This window comes from Copadichromis virginalis, linkage group LG7 (assembly GCF_057382275.1).
Source record: "Copadichromis virginalis isolate Kocher_CV1m ecotype Utaka linkage group LG7, C_Virginalis_male_GT1.1, whole genome shotgun sequence".
NCBI classification, from domain to species: domain Eukaryota; kingdom Metazoa; phylum Chordata; class Actinopteri; order Cichliformes; family Cichlidae; genus Copadichromis; species Copadichromis virginalis.
The window spans coordinates 36,048,204-36,060,453 of NC_140624.1; the positions used below are offsets into that span (position 1 = coordinate 36,048,204).

Below are 12,250 nucleotides of genomic sequence, written 5' to 3' on the forward strand. Positions count from 1 at the left end.
AAGAAGCCCGGAGAATTATTCCTGAAGACTACTTAAAGCATTTCAAAGGCAGCTTTCCTCAGACAGTTCAGGCTTTGTTGAAGAATAAAGGTGGTCGAACCAAATATTATGAAAGCTACATAGTGTAAACTAAAAATACTTTCATTTATTCATCATAACTGTAGCTCTTTGTTCGTGTTCCTCCTTTTAAAGGTTTGTGTGTGTAAAACCAATATTTCCAGCGATGCAGTCGTTCCATAAACTTTTCTTTTGATTGATTTGACTTTTCTTTTGTCTTTTGATTTAAATGTAACATAGTTTAAATTCAGTACGATTAAAATGAAATTGAACAAAGTGTTGCTTTAAAATGTATGTAATGACTGAAGTAATACTTCAGCTGTGAGTCTGTTAGAGCTTCACTTAATACAACGGTTTGTGCCGATCATACATGAGAGGTACCTCTTTGTTGAGCTTTGCCTGAGAATCGCTATCTCAAATGTCCACTTTACATTTTATTATATGGGAGTTTTCATAAAGAACCGATAGCAGGAGTAAAGGTTGAGGCCTTTAAATAAGCAAGTGAAAGAGACAGCGTGCCTTCACATGAGAACAGCAGCTCTTTATCTAACCCAGTTAATTTTTGACAATGAAATTTAAACTGCAGCACTGGTGACTTTTGAAAAACATGCTTGGAATAGAGTGAACCAGTCTGTCCTTTCAGGAATTTAATTTCTTTTCTCTCTGACTTGGGTTGCCAGATTCAAAATAAAGTATTAAGCATTTAAGTAGTATAATTAGGTCAATTTCTGACTTTATAAATCTCTAAAGTTACCTTGTGAAAGAAAACTGCAGAACTTATCTTTTGTCCTTCTACTATAAGACATAAGATAGATTGTGTTAATCATGCACTGGTGCAGAAGACGACGCTGATTTTGTGTGTGTGTGTGTGTGTGTGTGTGTGTGTGTGTGTCTCTCTCCCCCTGCAGCTCGGACCAGAGAATGGATGAAAGAGTTCAGCCAAGTGTACGAGCAGCAGTATGCAGTCGCCCTCTTCAACAGCGTCCGCTTTGAGATAGAAGGAGGAGGAGGGACGCAGTCTCAGCTGCTTCACAGAAAGGTATGACACTTGGTCATTCAATGGGAAAAAAACAAATAAAATAGTGGCCTCCACTGGCCCCCTCAGACCCCCTCTGTTTATATTTCTGAACATTTAATAAAGCCACAAGAGACAGCCTGGTGGAATAGAGCGTGGAGAGGTGGAGGTATGCTCTGGATAGGAGAGGAATAGAAGTCAGTAGAAGCAAGACAGAATGCATGTGTGTGAATGTGATGGAGACGCGTGAAACAGTGAGCCCTGTGGTCAACCATCCAAAGCAACAGACAGTGCTAAAGAGATGAAGAAGAGAGGAGAGCACAGGCATGGTGGAGCAGGTGGAAACGAGTGTCAGGAAGGATATCAGTAAAAGTGAAAGAGAGGTTTACAAGATGTTAGTGAGACCGGCCATGACGTGTGGTTTGGAGATGGTGGCACTGACAAAAAGACAGGAGTTAAAGGTTTTATTGGGAGTGAGCAGGATGGACAAAGTAAGAAATGAGTACATCAGAGTTTTGGCATTGTTTAAACATGCACACAGGTGGGACAGCCAACAGACTTTGATGATGCACACAGTGCATGAATGAGGTCATCTTTGGGAATGTACAAGGACATTACCTAATGAGCAAGCCCCCTGCTTTATTTCTCAGCGGTCTTTGTGTTCCCTATTATCTTTGTGGTCACTTGTTGAAGGCTGGATTTTTTTTTTTTTCTTTTAAATCCATGTTTTCTAACTCTGGAGGGAAAGTGGAGCACATTTTACACACGAGCAGAGGTGCTGTTTCTCTTATGCAGGTTCATCTTTTCTGGTCACTGTGTGGGAGTCAGCTGCTCGTGTGATCCAGCACACAGCAAGAAACTATCCTGTTTCAAAAGACTTTGAGTTATTAAAATACTGGACTAAATGTGTAAAAAAAACTTTAATATTTAACTGTAGTGGAATCTATTTGAACCCCCTTCCTATTTTTTAACTTATAGATAAATACTTGATTGGTTTCTGAGCTGATCGGGCACTTTTACCCTCCCACTCGCCACCACCAGTGACCCTGCCACAAAATCCACGTAAAAGTCTGCAGCTGTTAGCAAACAGAAGCCAAGCCATTTTATAATCATCATTATGTTTTGGGCCTATCGTTTCAGTCGCTCGGAAGCAGTAAGCCTTTGTTTTTTCTTCCTATCTGAGCAATTATTGTTTAATCCAAGACAGGAAAACAAAGTGGGTGGTGTATATCCTTTTGTAAACATGTTTCAGTAAAAAAACAAAAGAAAAACAAAATGAAAACTCCACCCTGTCACGTTTGGAAAAACCTGTTAAGCGTCAAGTTGATTAGTTATGGGAGATTGTAACAACACCCAGTTGTCTCAATAATGCACAGTATACACACCTGTTATCCTAAGGTACAGTAACGCATGCAATCTTTTGTGTGTGTGTTTGCATTTTTCAGGACCCTCTGGCAGGTTGCACCATCTTCTCAGGGAGTCTGTTTCAGTACCTGGAGGAGAATCGGAAATGGAGGAATCGTTTTGTCTTTGTGCCCAAGGACTACACCATAAACCTCTATGAGAGCAAAGCTGTGAGTAAAGCTACTTACGGCACTCGACCTATGTCCGGTTAGACAATTTGGTCACCTGCATGAAAACCATTTCACCACCAACAGGCACACGAACGGGGACTGCACCCAAAATTAACCATCAACTGCGCCGGGTACAAGGCCCTGACGTCAATGGAGGAGTACATGGAGCTGATTAATAAAAGTCTGCCAGGTTAGAAAATAACACACAATATACAGTTGTTAGTCATCAAATTCTGAAATGACTAAGCCCCTTTTAAGATGCAAAGGGCTCAAAATGACTCTCTCTTTGGGTTTTTGTGGTGCTATGCCCACATTGTTTAAGAGTTGTCCACCACATTGGACATAATAAAACTATGGCTTGTAGATATAAAAAAGAAAAAAGAAAAAAAGAAAGTGAATCCACCATCTGGTTGGTGAGTGCTTCCTGGAGGCTGCTGGCAGTCACTAGGTAAAATCAGTCTCAAGGAGCAGTGCTGTACCAAAAACCTCCTTATGATTGCTTTCGTCCCTAGCAGATTGTGACCATAGTTATTTCTAGTTTGCATTGCTCCATTCAGAGTTGCTGGTGAGCATTTGTAGGTGAGTCATCGTATTCAATGCAAACTAGCCAACTGCAGCAATCTGCTAGCAGCCAGAGCAAGTGCAAAGAGGTATTTCTAACTTGTTGGGGAATACACATTTTTGCCTAGCAACTGGGGTTTCCCAGGAGTCATTGACTCGACTATAAGTCTGTGGGACTGGGACCTTATTCGTTTAACCCTATAATGTGACCATGATTGTCCGTACATCTATAATGGTGGAAAGTTATGACACGATTAGCGTGTCTACAAAAATAAATACTTATGTCATTAGTATATTTCCCCCCCTCCACAGTTTGTCGGATTGTTATAGTAATATTAAACATCATTATTTCCCTCTCCTAAAGTGCTTTTGAAATCTCAATTCATCATCTGGTCCATTGCAGGTGTCAAGGCCAAAGTGGGCAGTAACCCATTCATCAAGTGTGCAACCGGGTTCCCCCTCATCCTGTGGCACCCATACGCCCGCCACCACTACTTCTGTGTGATGACCGAGAAGGAGCAGAAGAAGTGGCACGCTGTGCTGCAGGATTGCGTCAGAGACAGTAACAATGGTAACAATGCAAACACAAAGCAGCACATAAATCGGAAGTGACAGAAACGACTAGAAAGCCAGAGGCTGTGTGAAGTTAATGCAGTTCGGATCATATGTACATCTTCTGAGCATGAGCAGTGTTTCTCTCTCTCCACCTTGGCAAACCTCTCTTCCTCTGTACCTTTGTTGGCAGTTCCGATGAGGGTGTGTGTCACAGTGTGAAGCTTTTACATGCCATCTGAGTGAGCAGGTCGATCTGTGCACATGAAATGCTGAAGGAATGGGGTGTATTTGTTTTGTAAATGTTGTTGCCATTGGATCAGATCTACACTCTGTGCATCATTTACAGTCAAGATGAGCATCTGAAACGCTCAAATAGTAGACAACATTAGAAACACAAGAGAAACAATTCTATGTTTGAGAGAAAAGTAGCTTTCTGGTTTGTTTTCTAGGCTATTTTTGATGGTTGAAGTGCAGAGTATCACATAGTATTGCCATATCATTTTTTAGCACATTATCAAATTTCTACATTATGCTTTCTAAAGAATATTGCCAAATCATGCTTAAGCACAAGGTCAACCCCCAAAGTCCCATTCCAATTACTTTGTGCCTTAAGGAAATGGATAGGTACAACGTGTGTGTACAACTTGAGGGCTAACACGAAGCCACAAAAGACAGAAAAACACAACTACTGCCAGTTTAGAATAATTGGATGTCCTACGCCTCAACATGCATGTCAGAAGAATTTAGTACTCTGAGGAAACGCAGCTACAGGGAAGACTAGCTAACTAAAGCTAACCTATACCAACGTGCTGCTGCCCCAATTCATTTGTGAAATATTTGTAGTTAGCCTCAAGTTTCCAAACACTGTAACTCATATGTCACTATTTAGAATGAATTAATGAATAAGTTGAACTGAAACTCATTGTTAAATGAGAAATTTCCCCACTAAGACATTACAATACAGTTGCTGCCTTCACTGAGATCCTTTTCATAGCTTTTGTTTGAGCTTTATGGTGTTCTGGAGGATACAGCACTGTTGGCACTTTTAGCATTTCATTTCACAGTGAAAGGATTGTCTAATTAGGGTGGATGACTCCTCTTCATATTAGTTTCTTTCTTGCAAAAGTGTGACTCATGTGTCATTGTTATTAAGACAGAGATGAGACATCCTGGAGGATGTGCAAACAACAGTGTAATACATTTTTGTGTGTGTGTGTGTGTGTGTGTGTGTGTGTGTGTGTGTGTGTGTGTGTGTGTGTGTGTGTGTGTGTGTGTGTGTGTGTGTTGCAACACTTGGCTTTCCAGGACTATTTTGAGATTTACGTTTTGGAAGCACCGTGATATAAATGACCCGCCTTCTTCCAATAGTTAATTTGCACATTGGCTGCAAAGTCGAGCTCTGATTGGCAGGAGGAACACGGGCACCAGTTTCTGTGGTATGACTGCACATGCATGCAGTCTTACATTCAGCGTGCCTCACTTGAGATGAGATTGTATTTTTCATTTTTTTTCAAAAACAAACTTGAACGATTTGCTGCTGCACTGAAAGTGATCTAGCTTGTTTGGATCCTCTCGGTTGGCAGAGCATGCAGTTAAGTTGTCCCTACTTGTGTTTTAAGTAAGTGAGTGCATTGATCACATTAGGTGTCACTGTAATAATCAAGTCACTTGCATCAAATCACTCAGCAGAAAGATGCCAATCACCCGTGTGTATAGTTTGTACAGCTGTATCCAATGCAACTTAAGCAGTTCTGCGTCACGATTAATGCAACTAAACTTCGTTCACAGAATTTAAAATACTAAATAAATGGCGCCAAGATCCTCACCGGGCTGACAAAGTTGCTCAACCTGATTCAGTTTCTTTCAGGCTTGGCAGAAGAGCCAACCATTTTGCCAGCCAATCATGTTGCATGAATTCAAGCGTTGTGCTTAACCACACAGTACGATGCTCACAGCTGTTTGCATTTGTATTCATTTAAATACATCCAGCGTGTGATGTATTTAGTTTCTCTGTACCTTCTGTTCCAAAAAAAGGAATTAGAAGTCAGCAACTGACTTTTTTGATCAACTCTGTACCAACTCACCTGTTACTCCCAAACACTGCCTGTCTGGGCATGCTCAGTAAGTGTCAGAGTCTTTGCCGCACATTCCAAGGTTGGGCTTAGCGAATATGTTGTAAGCAGCACAGGGTCCCCGTGGCTGTTAAAGGTAACCTCGCTGCTCTTTGGGTGTGTGAACTTGTATTCATGTTTTTTCTGCTTTGTGCACACATACTGCTTCACTTCAGTGCTCTGAGGACAACCAGATGGCATAAAAGACTCTGCTTGGGAAGAAGGATATATGGTTTTCTGTCTTGACCTTTGCCCTTTTAGTTCTTAGTATTCTCATTCAGTCATACAAATAGACAGTAGTTAAATGTCTCTCTTTGACATATTTGAAGGTAGAGTTTACATGTATGTACTCAAGTTTGAAATTATGACCGATTTAGGCAATTAAGCATAAAACAGACCATATTAGTCACGGTACAGAGGATAAAATGGTATCAGCATAGATGCTACATGCAAAGCTGTCCTTAACGGAACACAGACACCATTCAGCTGGCTTTGATAAGCGGAAACCACAAGTTAAAATGTTCACGCTGACACACCAAAGGCATATTTAAATGCACTAAAGTTCTTGTTGCTTTAGCCCTAACAATTCTTCTATAAAACAATTGGGTACTGTTTTGCATCACCTTAACAGGGTGATTTGCAAAGCGCCCTGCTAATCAGCTCCTTTAACAGGTGACATCATCACCAGCACATGTCATTGGTCAGCATTTTAAGCTCAGTATTATACTACTATGCTGCTGAGAGATGGACCTACAGCAGCTGGATGTTCTCACTGTGTCAGAGAGGCTAGTGATGTAACGTGTGCATGCATGAAACCAAAAGCTGGTCTGAACATGTTAAAGTGACTACACACCAGTCACTTTGACACATTTTACACACCAGTTCTGCTACCAAGATGGGATGTGGCAATTCACCCTTATAATTGAGCTATCACTATAAGAAATCAGCAGCTAGGCATGCTTTCAGGCACGTTGTCAGTTCATTCATTTTAAATCACAGAGTTCCAAAGTTAAACGGGACCCACACCATGTAATTATGTTCCTGATTTTCTGTCATACATCTGTACTTTTAACAATGGTGGAGGCTGATGCTAAACATGGAACTAAGGCACACTGTGGCATTGCCACCTAGCTGTTGTTTAAACCTTCAGTGTATGAGGGGCAGCCAATAAGATGAGGTTGAAATTTGGTGCCATCACTGACATCCGGTTAAACTGCATAAAACTAAAACCTCAGGACTTAAAGATTTATTTTAAAGACACACTTAAATGTGAGAGTTTGGGCTTTTCTGGAAAGGAAACCAAGCCAACGTTTCAGTTAAGTGATAAAGGAATACAAAAAGAAATCTGTGATAAGGAAAAAAGGACAGGAAGTCAGGATGTAGAAAAGTGAGGAAAGGGTCAATTCAATCTTTACTTCAAAAGAGTATGAGAATAAAAATACAGGGATGGAAATGAGCATGAAAGGTCCACTTTAAGGTGTCACGTCATGCACTCAAATGTAGTGTGCAACCACAGTCTGGGTCCTCGAGTTTCAGGAAAGAACTGTCCCTGCCCCTACTCCACTGTAGTTATCCTCATAGAGAGTAAAATGTGGTAATGACTGAAAGTGGACCTGGTAGAAGACTACCCTGTGTAAATCCAGAATTTTATTTTTACTACACTAGTTAGAAGCAACTAAAAGCACTTTGATCTCATCACCATTGGTCTCAGTTTATAATTTTACATTATTTTTGCATCTCAATGATTTAAATGCAAATCAAGATATTTCCTGATGATTCAAATTATTATTTCATCCCCAAATTGGTTTAGTTTTGTTGCTGTTTGACCTGCAGAAAGCTGTCCATGCTGCAGGGAATCACAGTCATATAGTCAAAGCCTGCTTCAAGCTTCCCGCTAGAGAACCATCAATCGTGGCCAACTCTCCACACCCACAGCCTCCAAAACCAGTCAACCATCCTCTGCTCTGATCCACAGACCACAGACTAATTAACTGAACAAGAACAGACCTACAATGGGAAAATTCAGAGAACAATAAATCCAGGTTTATAACTAAAGTAGAAGTTAAAGTAGAAGAGCATGGCGCTTCTCTGCATGCAATGTAGTTCAAAATAGAGGCATAATGGATTACATGGCACTGTTACCATACATCATGCTGTGCCAACATGCAAAATGAACAAACGCAAGGCCTCCTGCATTCACTGCTGCTGGCCTCAAGAGTTTAAAATGGCAGGTTAGGACCTATTCAGTCATGGTTGTGAAGTCTGCAGCTGATGGTATGTTTCAGAGAGTGTTTACTGTACTGTGGGTTTGGCTGGTTCCACGGGTCTGCACCATATGGGGAAATCCTACTCATGCATGTCAGTGGAAGCAGCAGCAGCAGCAGCAGCAGCAGCAGCACTTTGACTCAAAGAAAGAAAGGAAATGTTGGAAAACCTCTTTATTCTGAAGCCAGGTGGTCTGAAGATGAAGTCTCAGATCCTCTTTGACTTGTCGAATAAATAAAAAGAGAGACACATTTGTCAAGATGAAGGCCTGGGAACTCAACTCCTGGCTTCTGCTACAGTCCCGTCAACCAGAGCATGGTGAGAAAGGCAGGGAGGGGAAATGCCTTAAATAAAAAGAGCGTGGTAAGTGCTGCCACATGTGCTATTTATACATAGTACACATACACACAGAGCAAAGAAACTCTAATCTACTCCTTGATCTAGCTTGGTTCAGACACATGGCGAATGTGTAGCGGTTTACTGGCCTGGCAGATTGTCCAGAAATATTTCTTCTTTCTCTTGGCACCAGCAGGACATTTCTCTTTAAAAGGGCAACAAACTGGGAATGCAGCAAATTTACTTTTCAAGAAAATCACACTGGTGATGTGGTCCCAGTGCATGCCTTTAAATATTAAGAATAATACTTAAGGGGGCAAAAAACCTGCCATCTATTCTTTAACTTCATCTGGTACGCATTTGTTTAGCTGCTCATCCTGAATGGGGTGCATTCTCATTACTGTTAGCAAGCTAAGAGGAGTTGACCAGAACGTCAGGGATGCATTAGCTCATCCAGTTCATGATCTATTGCAGTTCATGTGCAGTTTAATTCCCTGTAATGTGTGAAGAACAGAAAGAATGTTACAGGTTTTGTTGCCATCAGTTGGCTTTACAAACAAATTCAAATAGTTTGAAATTAGAATCACTGAGAAGTCAAGGCCCAGAACAAATGAATGTAATTTTACTAAAACCTTACCATTGCTCTTGAGGAGTGGTGGCTTTTGTGAATTGTGGAAGGACAGACTGATGACAGATGCCTCACATTCGCATGAGCTCATTGAATGATCTAAAAATAACGACATCATGACATATTTCAGATTTCTTGCTTTGAGGTAGGGCAGATAAGACTGTGTAGGATGTACTGAAATATCTAATGATCTGTGATACAGTAACATTAGGGACTGTATTGAGATGCAGCTTCTCCAATGTCCCAGTGAGGGAGCCATTTTATTATTGGTTTCTACCAATATTGTGACAACGCGTCTCATATAAGTGAACACTGGGGCAAGTTTTTAAACATAATTAACGAGGTACATTTTGCATTTACCACCTACAGAATTTAGGTAAAACTTTCACCAGCAGGGGCAGCATTTCACACATGGGTGGGTTGAGATGTTCTCAGCTGTGTGCTGCTATTTAACTGCCATTTCTTTGAGCTACCCCCATTTCCTCAAGGGGCTTGGTCTTTGGCCAGGGCATAGTTGTAGATAGGAATATGCTGGTTAAATAAAGGTTACCTTGACTCACTACACCATCTGGTGGTACAGATCAGTATTACACAAAAGTACAGCCCGGTTCAACCTCAGCTAATATCTCTTCGACGCAATACATAAACACTTTTGGCAAAGTTAAAGCAATCGTAGCTTTGTCAGTCATTCTTTTGGTAGTTTGTTACTCTGGATTTAAACAAAACACACGTACCTTTAAAAAAAAAAGAAGAAAAAAAAAAAAGCCCAAGGCAGCGGGTATGATGTCACCCGGTTGATGACTGAGTAACCACAAGTTGTGTGTCTTATACTTTTGAAGAGTTGCTCTAAGCTGAACTGGGGGACAGTTAAATATCAGGTGCAGCATAATAAACACCTGTGCGCGCTTATCTAACCATCACCCAGAAGGGAATGCAGCTTTATCTTTCAACAGCATGCTGGCTGTAGAAGAAAAACTGAAATGTGAAAGAAAAAAAGGACCCTACTTCATCTCTGGATCATGAACGCCATTTGTTGTTAATTACCTTCATTTAACCGTGATGTGAAAATGTTTGACATTAAAAATTACTGCTACGAGCATGGCCTGGGATCAGATGAGCAGAATGACCCTAGTCTGTTTTTAACAATGGGAAAAACTGGAGCTCGTGGGGGAAAAACCCACACATGTACATGAAGTCCACACAGAAGGGCCCTACATTTCAACCCTGGGCCCTCTCAATGGCTATTCACTGAGCTTTAAAAGGCCAAGTGGCTAGTTATTATCGCTACATTAACATTTTATGGGTATGATTACAGTTGCTGTATAAAATCTAGCAGTCTTTTTTACTAATTTAGGGTTGTCTATTTGAAAAATATCCATTTTGCTCTATCACATCATATTTTTTGCAATTGTAAACATGATCCAGATATTTTTTGCTTTATCTGTGAATGCTTTTTCACATCTAAACAACAACAAAACTTTACTGATTTTCTGAGAAAGGAATATTTGTATTATTTTGGTATGAAATTGTGACAAGGCAAGCGACGGGCACATCATTGAGTTTGTCGGGCGAGTGTTGAAAACTTCCAAGCATCAACTACGGAAAAAGAGGAGCTTGGGTTTCAGAGGGAGTCACTGAATCACTATGATGACTGCTACTTCTGTTTAGTCAATATTTCTGGATACAGTTACAAAACTAAATCATCTATCAGTTGCTCTAACTTGAGACCTGTGCTGCATTCAGATGAAATAACACCTCCCATATTTACCAGCTTAGTCTGACTGACTTTGAAGATCAGTATTCTAGTAGCCCATCTCCCTCCCAAAGTTATTCACTCAGCAGCTGGAAGCGACTGAGTTGCTGGAGTCAAGGCCATCCAAATGGTCTTTTTATGGACACCGTGAGAAGGATTTTATTCTGTTCTTATAAATGAATGACGACACCGTTATGTTGATGTTGAAGGTCTTTTGGGGTCAGTGGGTTGTGAGTGTAACGAAGGCGAGTGGAGGCTGTTCAATTATAGCTGAAACGCCAGCCTAACATGTGTCCTACTGCTCAATGGCAATTACTTTACATCCGAGGTTATTCTGTCCAGTTAAAATAAACCTTTTGTTTATCATTGAATCAACCACTTTCTTGAAAACAGCAGAAATTGTATTTTTCCACACGGCGACAGTTATCACCTGTCTGGTAAACCATAAAACAGCGTTTCATTGCATTTCACATCCTAATGACGGCTTACCACCTGTCAGCATCGCAGCCATCTTAACTTAGTGCCACCATTGTGCTTCTAGCTTCAGTGCCCAATGACTTCTCATTAAAAGGTGCCAAAACAAACCAGGGACCCCGGCCCTCAGCTTTTCATCAGAATTTGTTCGCTGAATGCTTCCTGTCTGGCTCTGCCCCTCCCCCTCCTCACTCCTTCTTGGTAACTTCCTGTCTTTGTCAACCTCGTCTGAGTCAGCCACGGAAGAAACACTCACATGGGGATGGTGGGCCTTGTGCACTGTAGACTTCACAGACAGCAGTTCACTACTCAGGAATGCTCGGGCTAACAAACCATTCATCCATTTGTAGAACAAGACACTTCGCTACTTCGGTTACCTCATTACTGACACTTCAAGACAAGTCAGCGTCACGGAAACAGTAGGAATAAACACTGAGAAAGATGTTTTGACAGGCTCGAGTACACAGACAGGTCTTGACAATGTTACACAGTAATACAGTTAAGACGTCACCTGATTTTTAATATATCAATGGTTGTAATGGCTGAGTTGGCACAACCTGCAATCATAAACATTATTGGTATAAATTCTACTGGCACATGTAAACATGAGGAAATTCTTGTATTTTTTCCTACCAGCTGATCTTTCTCTTAAGCTGAACACTGGTGTCAGCAAACAACATGGCCTTTAATGTACACCACCAAGTTTGTGCAGACTTAACAATGAATGTGATGAAACCTGATAGACTTTAAAATCCAATATATATTTTTTATAAAGTTTTTTTAGTTTCTTTGTTTCAAAAGGTGAAAAAACTTAAATATCAACACAGATATTTAGATATTTTATACAGTTAGTATGTGCATAGTTTTTAAAAAGTCATGGAGCATTTAGGGTTGATCATTTTATTAGAAAATTCTATATAA

At 40.7% G+C, this 12,250-nt stretch overlaps 1 protein-coding gene across 1 annotated transcript in view; it reads left to right on the top strand.

The window, feature by feature from the left end:
* niban2a (niban apoptosis regulator 2a) overlaps positions 1-12,250 on the top strand; it is a 36,055-nt gene that overhangs the window by 11,709 nt on the left and 12,096 nt on the right. The window contains exons 2-5 of the mRNA XM_085463214.1: positions 966-1,096; positions 2,518-2,646; positions 2,731-2,836; positions 3,611-3,778. Coding sequence (XP_085319340.1) covers positions 966-1,096; positions 2,518-2,646; positions 2,731-2,836; positions 3,611-3,778 — 534 coding nt within the window. The remainder of the gene's footprint in view (positions 1-965; positions 1,097-2,517; positions 2,647-2,730; positions 2,837-3,610; positions 3,779-12,250) is intronic.